This window comes from Petaurus breviceps, unplaced genomic scaffold, assembly GCF_028583685.1.
Source record: "Petaurus breviceps papuanus isolate PSGF00001 unplaced genomic scaffold, PetGlider_PUasm1.0 183, whole genome shotgun sequence".
NCBI lineage: Eukaryota > Metazoa > Chordata > Mammalia > Diprotodontia > Petauridae > Petaurus > Petaurus breviceps.
In genome coordinates, this window is record NW_027185791.1 from 105,464 (window position 1) to 118,666 (window position 13,203).

General features: G+C 36.5%; 1 protein-coding gene and 1 pseudogene across 1 annotated transcript in view; both read left to right on the plus strand.

Annotated features, from left to right (window-relative positions):
* The window catches only part of REEP5 (receptor accessory protein 5), a 40,002-nt gene extending 28,211 nt beyond the window's left edge, over nucleotides 1–11,791 (plus strand). The window contains exons 4-5 of the mRNA XM_069087766.1: nucleotides 7,592–7,760; nucleotides 9,179–11,791. Coding sequence (XP_068943867.1) covers nucleotides 7,592–7,760; nucleotides 9,179–9,228 — 219 coding nt within the window. The 3' untranslated portion in view covers nucleotides 9,229–11,791. The remainder of the gene's footprint in view (nucleotides 1–7,591; nucleotides 7,761–9,178) is intronic.
* On the plus strand, nucleotides 4,093–7,658 carry LOC138161021 (inositol-tetrakisphosphate 1-kinase pseudogene; annotated as a pseudogene).
* Nucleotides 11,792–13,203: the final 1,412 nt, after the last annotated feature.

Sequence of the window (13,203 nt, forward strand, 5' to 3'; positions counted from 1 at the left end):
ACTTTGGCAGGTAGGTGCTATTATCCTTTACAAAGGTTAAGTGACTTGCCTTGCAAGGATCATTTAGCTAGCAAATGTCTAAGGCTGAATTTGAACTCATCTTGACTCCAGCCCCAGTGCTCTATCACTGATGCTGACAAAAACATTTTTTTTTCTGGGATTGAGTCATGGCCAAGACACTTTTTGACACTAACTGTGTCAAGATTACTGCCACTTTGACTAAAAATCGTATTTTCTATTCATGTAGTGTTTTAAAATTTGGAAAATGCTTTAGAGATATTATTTCATTTGAAGTAGGGTTCTAAATCTAATTTTCCTAATTTTGTGGAAAATGAGACTCGGAGAAGCCGAGTTACGAACTCACCTTTTAAGTGTCAGAGACAAGATTCAAACCTCGATCTTCCTCACTCCAGCACACTCTATCCATCAGTCTCACTGTTTCTGAAGTAGGTGGCCATTCTTATTACTGTCACTTGTGGACTTTGCAGTCAGAGAGTGATGACAGATTGTAATTTTTTCATATCCCTCTTACTGCCTTCAATGTTATCAGGAAAAGAAGTCCTTTTTAAAAACAATTAAAGAAATATTATCAGATTTCTTAGAATGTATTTCCTCTAAACATTGACAAAGTTGCTGTCTAGATTCAGGGACTTTGCTTCTTTCAGCTTGTTAAAATTAATTTAGCAATAATGCAAAAGAAACCATAAGCCTATATTTCCTTTTTTCTTTTAAATTTATTTACTTTCAGTTTATATTTAGTTCCATAAATTTTTGAGTTCCACATGTTCTCCCTCTCAATCCCCAAGGCTGCGTGCAATCCAATATAAACTCTATATTTCTTAATCTTGTATATTGTGCTATATGTAAAGCACTTCAAATAATTTTGGATAAAACAGAGACCCTTAAAAGAGGGTCTTTGATGGTAGTGACTTTAATTTGTTTTCATGATGAAAACAAACTTGGCTCTTTCCACGAAGGCCTTTTTCATATGCTGTAGGACATGGTGTCCTTTCATCAGAACCAAAAGCACTTACCCTTAACTCAAACCACTATTTCTGAAATAGAACACTTTAGATATAATGCTGGCTATCTGCCTAAATATAAAGTACACTGAGGTCTTGCCTTATCTGTACTAATGGAGAGGAGAAGCAGTATAAATATAATCCAAATAAAGATTGTGCTTGTATCATTTGTGTCTTGCTTTGGGATGCATTAAATGAATGTTTTGCATTACAACAGACTTTACTTTCTAGTGAGGCTAGTTTATCCTAATAGTAAAATCATTTTATATTCCATTAGCACATATTAATGGAAGTGTAGTCGACCAGCTCAGGACCATTCTTTGTGGTAGAGAGAAGACAGTCTGGCATTATGATATAGTGAAAAGAGGACTAAACTTGGAGTCAGGTTACTTGAATTCAAATATTAGCTCTTGTATTTATTGTCTAGGTCCTTGGTGAAATTGCTTTACCTTTCTGGACCTCAGTTTCCTTATCTGTAAAATGCAGATAATAATGCTTATACTTCCAAATTCTTTTTTTTTTTTTGCTTTTTTGTAGGGCATTTGGGGTTAAGTGACTTGCCCAAGGTCACACAGCTAGTAAGTGTTAAGTGTCTGAGTCCAGATTTGAACTTAGGTCATCCTGACTCCAGGGCCGGTGTTCTATTCACTGTGCCACCTCGCCACTCCCTCAAAATAAATTATAAAGCAGCTGCCATCAAAACTATTTGGTATGGTTTTAAAAATAGAAAGGTAAATCAATGGAACAAAAAAAAATCAGAAATAATTGGACTCAATAACCTAAGTGTTTCATAAACCCTGAACTATAAATTACCTAGAAAAGAACTCTATGTTTGATAAGAATTGCCGAGGTATTGATTGATCTTATTTGGAACATAGAAAACAGCCTGGCAGAAATTAGGCTGAGACCAGCATCTTAAATTCAAAATGGATCTGTGGCCTGAATGTTAGATCATAGCTCTAGAGCTAGAACCCCAGAGGTCATTAAAGATCATGAAATTCAACAAACCAGAAGAAAAGCAGATCACATACCTTTCACAGATAATGAGCGTGTGATGAAATATTAACCAAATAAGGGATGGAGGCAATTAAAAAAGATAAAATAGACAATTTTGATTATGTAAAAATGATAATACTTCTAGGATAAGAAAGGAAGTGGGAGATTGGGAGAAAAAATCTTTCTATCAAATATCTCTGATAAAGGTTTGATACCTAAGATATATAGACATGGGGCAGCTAGGTGGTGCAGTGAATAGAGCACCTGCCCTAGAGTCAGGAGGACCTGAGTTTAAATCCGACCTCAGACACTTAACACAAAAACTAGCCATGTGACCTTGGGCAAGTCACTTAACCCCAATTTCCCTCTAAAAAAAGGCAAAAAAAAAGATATATAGGCATATAACAGAAATATATAAGATCAAAGGATATAAACAAACAGCTCTCAAAGGAAGAATTACAAAGTATTAACCACCATGTGAAAGAATGCTCCAAATCACTAATATTAAGAAAAATGCAAATTGAATCAGCCCTGAGATTTTACCTCACTCTAGTAAATTGGCAAGGAAGACAAAAGATGGGAATAGTCAGTGTTGGGGGGATTGTGGAAAGACAGGCAGACATTGCATTTTTAGTGGAGTTGGCAAGATTTCCTGCTGTAGTATTTCTTTAGATTTCCCAATCACAATTCATTCTGGTGCTCCTAACTCTTTGGTGGACTGGTTATACTCCTTCCGACTCTGCTGTCTTAAGTGCCCTACAAAGCATTCATTTATTTCGAATCTGTTTTGATACTTATACAAGCAGACTAGTGTGTGTTCCTTGTTTTGTTTTTTAATGAAATTGTTAAAGTTTGAGTATTTTCATATAAAATACACGCTGGTAGGTTTGTGAGATTATGGGAGAAAAATATAATTTTCATCAGTTGACAAAATTGACTTTTTAATAGGTACAGGATATAAATCAACTGAAAGTTCATTCTTGCCAGCTGTTCTTATTTGGTAGTAGTTTGATGCCTCAGAATTCTGTCGAACTTTTTTGAAGTATATAAATGTTTTTATGAATCTGCTTCTGGTAAATTGTCAGTTTCACATTGCACAAAACATTGTACATAGTAGGTACAGCGTTGCAGAGCAGATAGGTCCCACTTGAGTCAGGGACTCCTGGATTTGAATCCTGCCTCAAATACTTGCTATCTGTGTGATCATGGGCAAACCATTTAACCCTTTTCTCATCTACAAAATAAGATATGGGGTAAAGAAATAAAGAAGAAAATGTCCAATTCATTGGCCATTTATGTGGATGGAAAGGGAAATTAAATATGATACAGTTGCTTGACAGTGACAATCAAAGGACAAGGGCATTTATAGCAAGTACACTGATCTGGGTTCCCAAAGAAGTTAGGAATGCAGCTGACCAAGACCAGTAAAGACCTGATGAAGCAGGCATTAAAGAGATTACAGAAAAGACACAGGTAGCCATAGAGGAATCTGTGTCTCAGAAGGTTGCTGAAGCTATGTCAGTTTGAGATTATCACTATATTTGGTACATACCATCTCAGCAGGAGTAGCTTTCAATTCCAGAGCTAAACAGAGAGTTATATGGGTGACAGAAATGGGGAAAAAAATCAAATGAGACAATTTATGTAAAGCACCATGTCATTCTTATTTTTTTATGGCATTCACATAGAAATGACCCCAGGACTATTTTGCTATTATTCTCTTAGGCTTAATATTCTGAAAATATGCATAGGCATATAAAATAACCTTTTTTGTAGTTGATGGGCTTCAACTTCATCCTCTGTAGGCTCTATTGAACTTCTCTGCTAGGCCTTGATATTTTGAAAATGTTTTGTTCTATATAAGTTGGAAACTGAGCATTTTATGTTGTAATGTCTATTATATCATGGCTTTTAGATTTTTATGGATGGATACTATCCCTGGGCAGCAGTTTGGTCTGTGATAAAAATCTGATTCTAGTTATCAGTTGAATTCTCCAGGATATTCCAGTGTGGGGATTTGTTGTCTTTTAGTCTATGGAAGATAGCAAGCTATTGGTGTAGTATTCTAGAAACCATGGCTGGAATTCATATCTTGCTACATATCCTATGGGTGATAAATTTTCACATCTATGGGGATATGGTGCACAGTTTCTTCCATTTCCTTGCCTATTCACTAAGTCTAGGCTCCTTGAGAAATCTTAAAGTTACTCTGAAAGATTTCAGAACTCTAATCAACCATGATTGCCGAGGACTAATGACAAGGGACATTACTTATCTCCTAACAAACAGGTGATGGATTGAGGGTAAAGAATGAGACACATTTTTTGGGTGTAGCCATTGCTGGAATTTGTTTTGCCTGGTTAAACATTTGTTACCAGGTTCTATTCCCTTCCTGTCAGGGAAGCAAGAGAGAGACAAAATTGATTTTTGTTAATGGAAAACAATAACATTGAGCTTTTTTTTTTTTTTAAAAAAAGGAAGCATTCTTCAGTTTCCACAAACAGTTCTTAAATGATTCAGCAATCTGTTCAATGCATCATTGTCCAAATATTATTCACTGAGCTCATGCAGATGTCCCTAATGGAGTATCTTTTGATTATCCTCCTGGATCTCAGCCACTTCATAGCCTCTGAGATGGATATGGGGGCGGGGGCGCCGGGGAGTGAAAGAATTGAAAATGACACTTAGGTTGAGAGCCTGAGTGACAGAAAGAATGGTAGTACCCTGGAATAATGAATTCCATTTTGGACATATTGAGAGTAAATTGTTTATATCCCAGTTTGAGATATGTAATAAGCAGTTAGAGATGGGAAACTGGAGACAGATTAGGGCTGGAAATATAGATCTGAGAATCATTTGCATAGGGACAATAACTGAAACATGAGAACTGATGAGATCATCACCTGAAATTAGGATAGAAGGAGAACACAAAGGACCCGAGATAGTCTTGGGACATGGTTGGTGGGCATGACTGAGAAGATCCAATAAGGGGCTGAGGAACGGTCAGATAGCTGGAGAAGAGCAGCGTACCAAAACCTGGAGAGTCAAAATTATCAGAAGGGGAGGGAAGAGTGCATGCCAGCAGCCTGGTGGTCCCAGGGCTGTAGAGGGTGGGAAAGCAGGGCTCTGCAGGCATGAATGCACACACACGCACACACACACATGCACACACACACACACACACGCACATGCATGCACACACACACAAGGGGAGTGTTTCTTCCCAGTTCCCCCTACTCCTAGTAGCAGCAGGCAGAGTGGGTGGTGTTATAAGAAATAGTGGCAGAAGGGGAAGTGCGTACAGAGGTGGCAACTGAGAATAGCTCAGTTTCCAGGCCTTTGCCAACCTAAAAGGGGCACAAAAGTTGTGTTGGTTCAACCTTAGCAGAAGGAGGGCCCATTGGATGTGATCATATACAAACTGACAGTCAATCCTTGGAGCTGGTTCCCAGATTCCAGGAATACACTGATGCTCATCCTGACTCCATCATCCTGGATCCCCTCCCTGACATTAATTTATTCAAAAGATTGAAGTCTACAGGAAAGATGAATAGATCTTTCCCCCACCCTTCCTGGAGTTCACAGGCTTATGTGAAGATACCATGAAGCTTTTATAGAAGAATGTACCGGCTTTCCCATTCATTTGCAAAATCAGAGTGGCCCTCAGCATCAGCTCTCACAAGATGGCCATCATCTTCAGCCAGTAGGGCCTCGTGTTGTCATACCCCATGATGATTCAGAACTTCATCCATAACAATTCTGTCCTGTACAAGGTGTCTGTGGTGGGTGAGTCCCACACCCTGGTACAGAGAGCATCTCTGAAGAACATCTCTGTGGGAACAGCAGACGGAATCAATATTCTTCAACAGCCACAACATGTTAAAACCAGAGTCATCTTCCATCAGGACAGCACTGGACAAAACAGGAGTGTTTGAGAAGCCCTCTGATGATGGCAGAGAGATTTCCAAGGCCCTGGAGCAAGCACTCACTCCCAAGCACTCACTCCGGAGGTGGCTGTTTGGGACTGACAGCATTATCAATAATCGGATTAGACAGCATGCAGTCATTGATGCATCACATTTCCAGGCTATACGAGTGTGGCCGAGTTCTTCATTGACCTCATGAACCACACAGCCACTGTCCTGAAAGGCCAGAACCTGGAGGTGACTCCACTCAATCACAAGCTCCTGGCTGACCCATCTGGTGGTCTAGCAGGCAAGTGGACACATGGCACAGATATAGGCTGCCGCAGCAGTGTGAGGGACAAAAACTCCTTCTGGAATAAGGATGGTAAGATAAACAGCAGCACCAGAGAACAGGAAGCAACGCTGCTGAGTCCGCCAGCTTCCAACAGTACCGTGTGGCAATGCTGGCCACCAAACTGTCCTCTCAATAACCAAGGGCACCACGGACCAGGGCACAAGCCAAGGGCTCGTCTACCATGACAATGATAAAGTGAGCAGCGTACAAGAGTTCCACTTACTGCTACAGATTTCCATGGATCATTTTTTAACCTGGTTTCCTGATGCAGTTTCTAAAAGGAGGAAAAAAGGGGAAAAAACCCACAGTGATCAGAGCAGGAGAAAATGGGATATTTTGTCCAGTTCCATTTCCAAATCTTTTAACAAGTTTATACACACTTGCATTTACAACACTAGACCTTAATGTGTGGGATGGTTGGTTTTTGGTTTCAGTGATTTGTTTTGTGGTTTTAGATCTGGAAATTAAGAGATCATTAGTAACTTTGGAGAAAGCAGTTTCAGTTGAAGAGTGAGGTCCATTTTACAGTTCTGAAGGTATAGATTAAGATAAATATTACATAGAACTTGATTGTTTGTTACCAAGATCATCATTACTACTATTAATCCATATATAAGCTAGGGCGTGATTTTAATTATTCTAACAAAAGGAAAAAGTCAGTAAAATGACACTTTATTGAAAACAAACTTCTCTAAAAGATCAAGAGTATCCTGCTTACCTTGTGGCTGGGTCATTTTAAATGCTCTTCTGAAATGGGTAAAGAGGAAGGAAATTGACTTTAAAATTTTATTAGGAGAATAAGAAATCAACTGAGGAACCTTGAATCAAATGTCCAATCCCAGCTGACTTGTTTATGTTATCTGCCTAGGATAGTCCTCTCTATCAACTTTTCCTTGGGTTGATTTCTTCATCTGTGTAATGAATCAGAAAAATCACACTCGGGGTTTTTGGAAAAGTTATAAATTTAATAAATCCCTTGAGGACTGGAAATAGTCTTTTTAGTTCTGGATGTTTTTTAAGCTGACTTCAGTGATTAGAAAGTAATGACAATTGTCACTGTCATTACTAGAAGTGTAATCTAGATTAAAAGCAGTTCAGTAGCTGGGTTTTCATTTCTCTTTCTTTTCCAAACAAATTCTTTCCTTGTTTTCACACTTCAATTTTCTGCTCATAATAATAAGTAAAAACCACTAGAAATATATTTCTGCAAATATAAGCAGTGGAGAAATTATGTGAAAAGTGTTGGACAGCAGGAGGAGTTTTATTGTGCCAGCCTTTGTCACTCACTAATTCTGATTCTTGGTTCTATACAGTGTGGTTTCCTGTTGTGGTGTATGGCCCCCAGCCCTTCAAATGGCGCTGAAATGCTGTACAAGCGCATCATCCGCCCCTTCTTCCTGAAGCACGAATCCCAGATGGACAGTGTGGTGAAGGACCTGAAGGACAAGGCCAAAGAGACTGCAGACGCCATCACTAAAGAAGGTCAGACAGATTTTTAGTTCATTAAATAGATAGGGAGTTGTATTGAAATTAACCCATATAACCCTCAAACAGAAGCTTTTCCCATCCTTTATGAGGAATATCCAAGACTGCTCAGTGTAGCTATTTGGACCTCTTCTTTTATAGTATTTTAATAATATAATATTGTTTCCCCAATTACATGTTAAAATGATTTAACCTGGGTTTTTTTTTAAGTTTTGAGTTTCAAATTCTGTCCTTCTTTCTCCTTCCCCTGCCCCTCCTTAAGATGGAAAGCAGCCCCATATAGGCTATACATGTGCAACCATGTAGGCATTTCTATATTGGTCATTTTGTACAAGAAGACTTGAAAAAGGAAGAAGGAAGGAAAAATAGCATGCTTCCGTCTGTATTCAAACAATATCAGTTCTTTCTCTGGAGGCAGATGCCTTCATCATTAGTCTTTTTGGATTTTCATGGATCACTGTATTGCTGAGAATAGCTAAGTCATTTATAATTCTTTACCATACAATATTGCTGTTACTGTATACAATGCTCTCCTGGTTTTACTCACTTTATTTATCTGTTCTTCTAAATTTTACTAAGTTTTTCTGAAGTCATCCTGCTAGTCATTTCTTATAGTATCATAATATTCCATCACAATCATATATTTTTCATATATCACAAACATATTGTTTAGCCATTCCCCAGTTGATGGGCATCCCTTCAATTTCTACTTCTTAGCCACCACAAAAAAAAAATCCTGCTATAAATATTTTTGTACAAACAAGTCCTGTTTCCTCCTTTTTTTAAAAAAATCTTTTTGGAATATAGACCTATTAGTAGTACTGCTGAACCAAAGTGTATTCACAGTTTTATAGCCCTTTGGGTATAGCTCCAAATTGCTCTCCAGAATGGTCGGATCAGTTCACAACTCCACCAACATTGTATTAGTGTTCCAGTTTTTCCACATTCCCTCCAATATTTATCATTTTCCTTTCCCGTCATATTACCCAATCTGATAGGTATGATGCCTCAGAGTTGTTTTAATGTGTATTTCTCTAACCAATAGTGATTTAGAGCATTTTTTCATATAGATAGCCTTCTTTGGGACCTTCCACTCTTAGAGACCTTTAAAGATAAGATTAAAAGTAGTCTTGGAAGGTTTCAAAGCTGACTTCCCTAAAAGAAGTGGAATGACCTAGATCACCTTCATGTCTCTTCTAATCCTCAAAATCTTTATAACATGTGCTATTCGGGTTGTTTAAAACTAGATGAATTTCATCAATGTCCTTGGTTTTTGTGAGACACCTTAGCCCTAACTACATACTGTCATGTCTTGCTATACTTGAAATATAATCATCCAAGTTTGTTATCTAACTGAGGCATGCATCCTGTGTGGCAAAGTCATTTACTATTCTCTCCTTTTCACTCCACAACAGCCAAGAAAGCTACCGTGAATTTATTGGGCGATGAAAAGAAAAGTATCTAAACAGAGAACTGGATGAAAGACCATTTCTTCTCCTGTTACGGCTGTGTTATGCTGGGGACTGCGGTGTAGTAATAGTAACATTGCCTTGGAAACCTTTTTGATCTATGAAAAAGGACTGTGTTGTAAGGTTTTTGCTTACTTTCTTGCTGCTGTCTGTATAAGCAGTGAGCATTTTAATTTAATTTCATTCAACGCCGTGGACAGTGTTCAAAGTTTATTGAGAATGTATTCTTTTCCTCTCTGAGCTAGGAAAGACCTCTGTCATACCACAGTGAATACAAATAAAATTAAATATCTCACGGGCTCTATGCTTTACTGGCTTCTCTGTGCATGTATCTTCTGTATTTATGGTTGGTTTGTGGGTTTTCATGTAATGTATGATTTTTGTACTAGAATTCTTAACGTTTTAAACCTTTTTGTTTGTGCATACGCAGAAAAATGTTTCAAAGGGTAGATTTAAACTATTATGCTAGAGAAGATACAACTTAGCAATATGAATTTTGTAGCAGTGGTGTTATTCAGTGATTGCCTATGCCATTTGTAACTGTTCTGTGCAAAAAGTGAGAGCACTTATTTGGATAATTATGAAAATCTAATAAAAACAGCATGATGTCACTGGTTAGTTTTTTTCCTAGGATGATCTCTACTAAGAATGATGATATAGAAAGTGCTAGAAAAAAATGGATAATAATGTAAGTAAATTATACAATACAAAATCTAATGAAGTTTGTATAGCTTTGTCAATTTATTTGTAATTCATCTAGATGGCTAGCTTTTTCTTCCCAGACTTGTAGAAGCTGAATGCCAAGAAATTAAGAATAAGAACAGTGTGTTACTCATGGCAAGAGTGGGAAAATTTATATGCATATCAATAACGAAGGGTCTGCTATTTCATGATATCTAGGACTTTCTGTATGTTTTCAAGTCTATTCTAGTTTGTTGGAATTTCACCTGCTGCAGTGTCTAGCTTTCCCTCAAGCTAGAAAAGATTGTTTCTTAAGCCTTTTCTCAGAAACTCTATCCCTATTTTTTAATTATTCTCCTTTAGTCACTAACAAAGGACCTTCAATTCTGACCAAATGCTTTATTCCTGTGTGCAGCGGAATACCATATTCATTAGATTGAGAAACAGTGATGGAGAGAATGGAACAAGCAGAAATGCCAACTGAGCTTTAATTTTAATTATAGGTCTTCTCAAAACTTCCATCCACTTTATTCCTCTGACTTTTTAAGTCACATGTAAGAGGTGACCTTATCCTATAAATCATATTTCCATAGCTTTCTATTAAATGCCTTAATTTCCCTTTTCTGTTGAAATTATTTCCTGATATCAGGCAAAGACCAAAAGTTTAAAAAAATGTATCTCACACAATTATTGCAGGCCAAATAAATATTAACAGTTTTTGTGACTATAGCAAAAAAAGACTGTAAGAAAACTGACGCTCAAAAGTTTTATAGGTTCATTTTGACTTGGATAACAAGAAATTAACCACTCCTAAAACACCAATCATTAAATTATTTTAAAAGTTATTATGCTTAAGATTACATATATATTATGAGAGATAATTAAATATGGCCAAAATGTCATCTCATAATGAGAAAATATAAAATTGGGAGGCAAGATCATCTTAAATAATATTATACTGTAAAAATCCAAGTCTAACATTATTTTGATATGCAATAAACTGAATTTGAGCATATTGGGAAGACAGTAGTAATTATGATACTGGTTAAATTTCCTATAAAATATCAGTAAAGATGAATTATTTCTTAAAAAAAACCAACTAAGTAAACCATATTACCAAATCAAAAGCAAGCAAAAATAATTACTTGGGGAAAAAAATCAATTCCTGCAGCCAAAATGAAGGTACTCCCAAATATTTGAATCTTTCTCCTTGGAGAGAGAAACCACATTTTTCTGACTTTATAAAAACAGAATTAGCATAATATTTGACATAGGGAGCATATTTTCATTAGACAAGTTGGGAGATCCTAACTTTCTCTTTTGATATTAAATTACTTACAAGCTACCAATAAAAAACTACTGCTAAGTGTAAAGTAACTATTGTAAAATGTACAACCACTTGAATTACCTACCTTTTTTCAAAAAATACTCTCTCAGTTCATTGGTTCCAGCAGTTGATATACTGTTGTAATTAAGAGAAACTGTGTTGAGAAATTGACTCTGTCAGGCTTTCATGAAATAAAGATCTTCTAGAAAAACTCCATGGCTGGAATTTGGATTTTAAAAGTTTCAACTTCTGTGTCTGGCAATGAGTAAACTTACATTTGTCATGTGCAAGTGTTTGAGGGCTGTAAGCAGCTGTTGAATATCAACTTGTACCACTGTTTTCAGAAAGGAAGGAAAGAATTCAAGCCTTTCTTTTACTTGAAAGTGCCAAGTCATCATCCTTCAGACTGGTATAGTTACTGATGGTCTGTAAAATGTCATGTTAGAACAACCTGGTGAAAATAAGTATTGCTAGCTCTTAGTTCTAATTTATCACTTGTACTGAAGATGTACTGTATTGAATAGTAGACCCAAATAAAAGGCTGTTCTTAATTTATTGGCTTTTTTTTTCTCCAGTATTTGTTGCAACCAAATATTTGAAGCAAAGTAGTGGGGCAGCTAGGTGGCTCAGTGAGTAGAGCACTGGCCCTGGAATCAGGAGGACCTGAGTTCAAATTTAACCTCAGACACTTGACACTTTACTAGCCATGTGACTTTGGGTAAGTCACTTAACCCCAATTGCCCTGCCTTCCCCCCTCCAAAAAAAAGACTGAAGTAAAGTGGTAAAGTAAGAAAAAGGAAACCTGATTTTTAAAAAATATAATGAATTTACTATTACACAAATTAATCCCAATACTTTAAATGAGTGTGGATAGTCCCTCCTCTAAGTTAAGTGATTGGTCCATTGTCTTCCTGCAAGTCAGAGGGGAGATTTTTTTGGCCACATATCTTCCTTGCTCTATATCCACCATTAAGTTATGTCATTCTGTCTCATGTCATCACCATTCCAGTAAAATGAATCATATTATCATTCATTTAAAAACACTTTAAATAAAATTAAATAAAAACATATTAAAATAAAGCAACTTATTGAGCATGTAACAACTCAACTGCACAACAGAATTTCATATTTAAGATCTAACTTTCTCTAAAAAAATTTATTTATTTATTTGTTTTTAGTTTACAACATTCAGTTCCACAGTCCCTTGAGTTCCATATATTCTCTCCGCTTTCCTCATGGAGGCATGCAATCTGATATAGGTTCTACAAATACCTCCACATTAAACATTAGTCAAGGTGTAAAGAAGGAATGAATAACTAGAAGGAAGGAACAAAACACAAAAGAGAGAGAGCCAGTGATTTGCTTCAATCTGCATTGAGACTCTGTAATTCTTTCTCTGGATGTGGATGGACTTTTCCATCATGAGTCCTTTGGAGTTAAAAGACATTTTACACAATGGCTGGGTAAACTTTGAACATTAAAGGGATGACCAAAGAAGTGGAAAAAGGCATCAACTGCTTGAGTAAATATTCTCAACTCTTTTGGAAACTATCTTTCTTTAATGTAAGAAATAAGATGGAAAATTCACAAAGATGAAAAAAAAAAAATAAAAACAATCTTTAAAAATATTTATTAAAATACTGAATATTCATTCAAACAAAGGTATCTTCCGTTTCTGCACTCAATTTATACAAGCAAGTATCAAAGACAAAGAAAAGAACAAAATAAGATCATTATGGATTTACTTCTAAAAGGCAATGGTGGGGCAGTACATTTTCAGGCCAACCATATAACTAGAGTGGTTCAGTAATCACTACTCTTCAAATATTATGACAGAAATTTCTTTAGGTGTAAGGGAAAAATGACTTTCACCCTTTTTTATTTATTGAGGCAGTAAAGTAGACTCATGTTTTCTAATTTAAAAAACAAATGAAATGAAAGGTTTTCTGACTGGCTATAAATG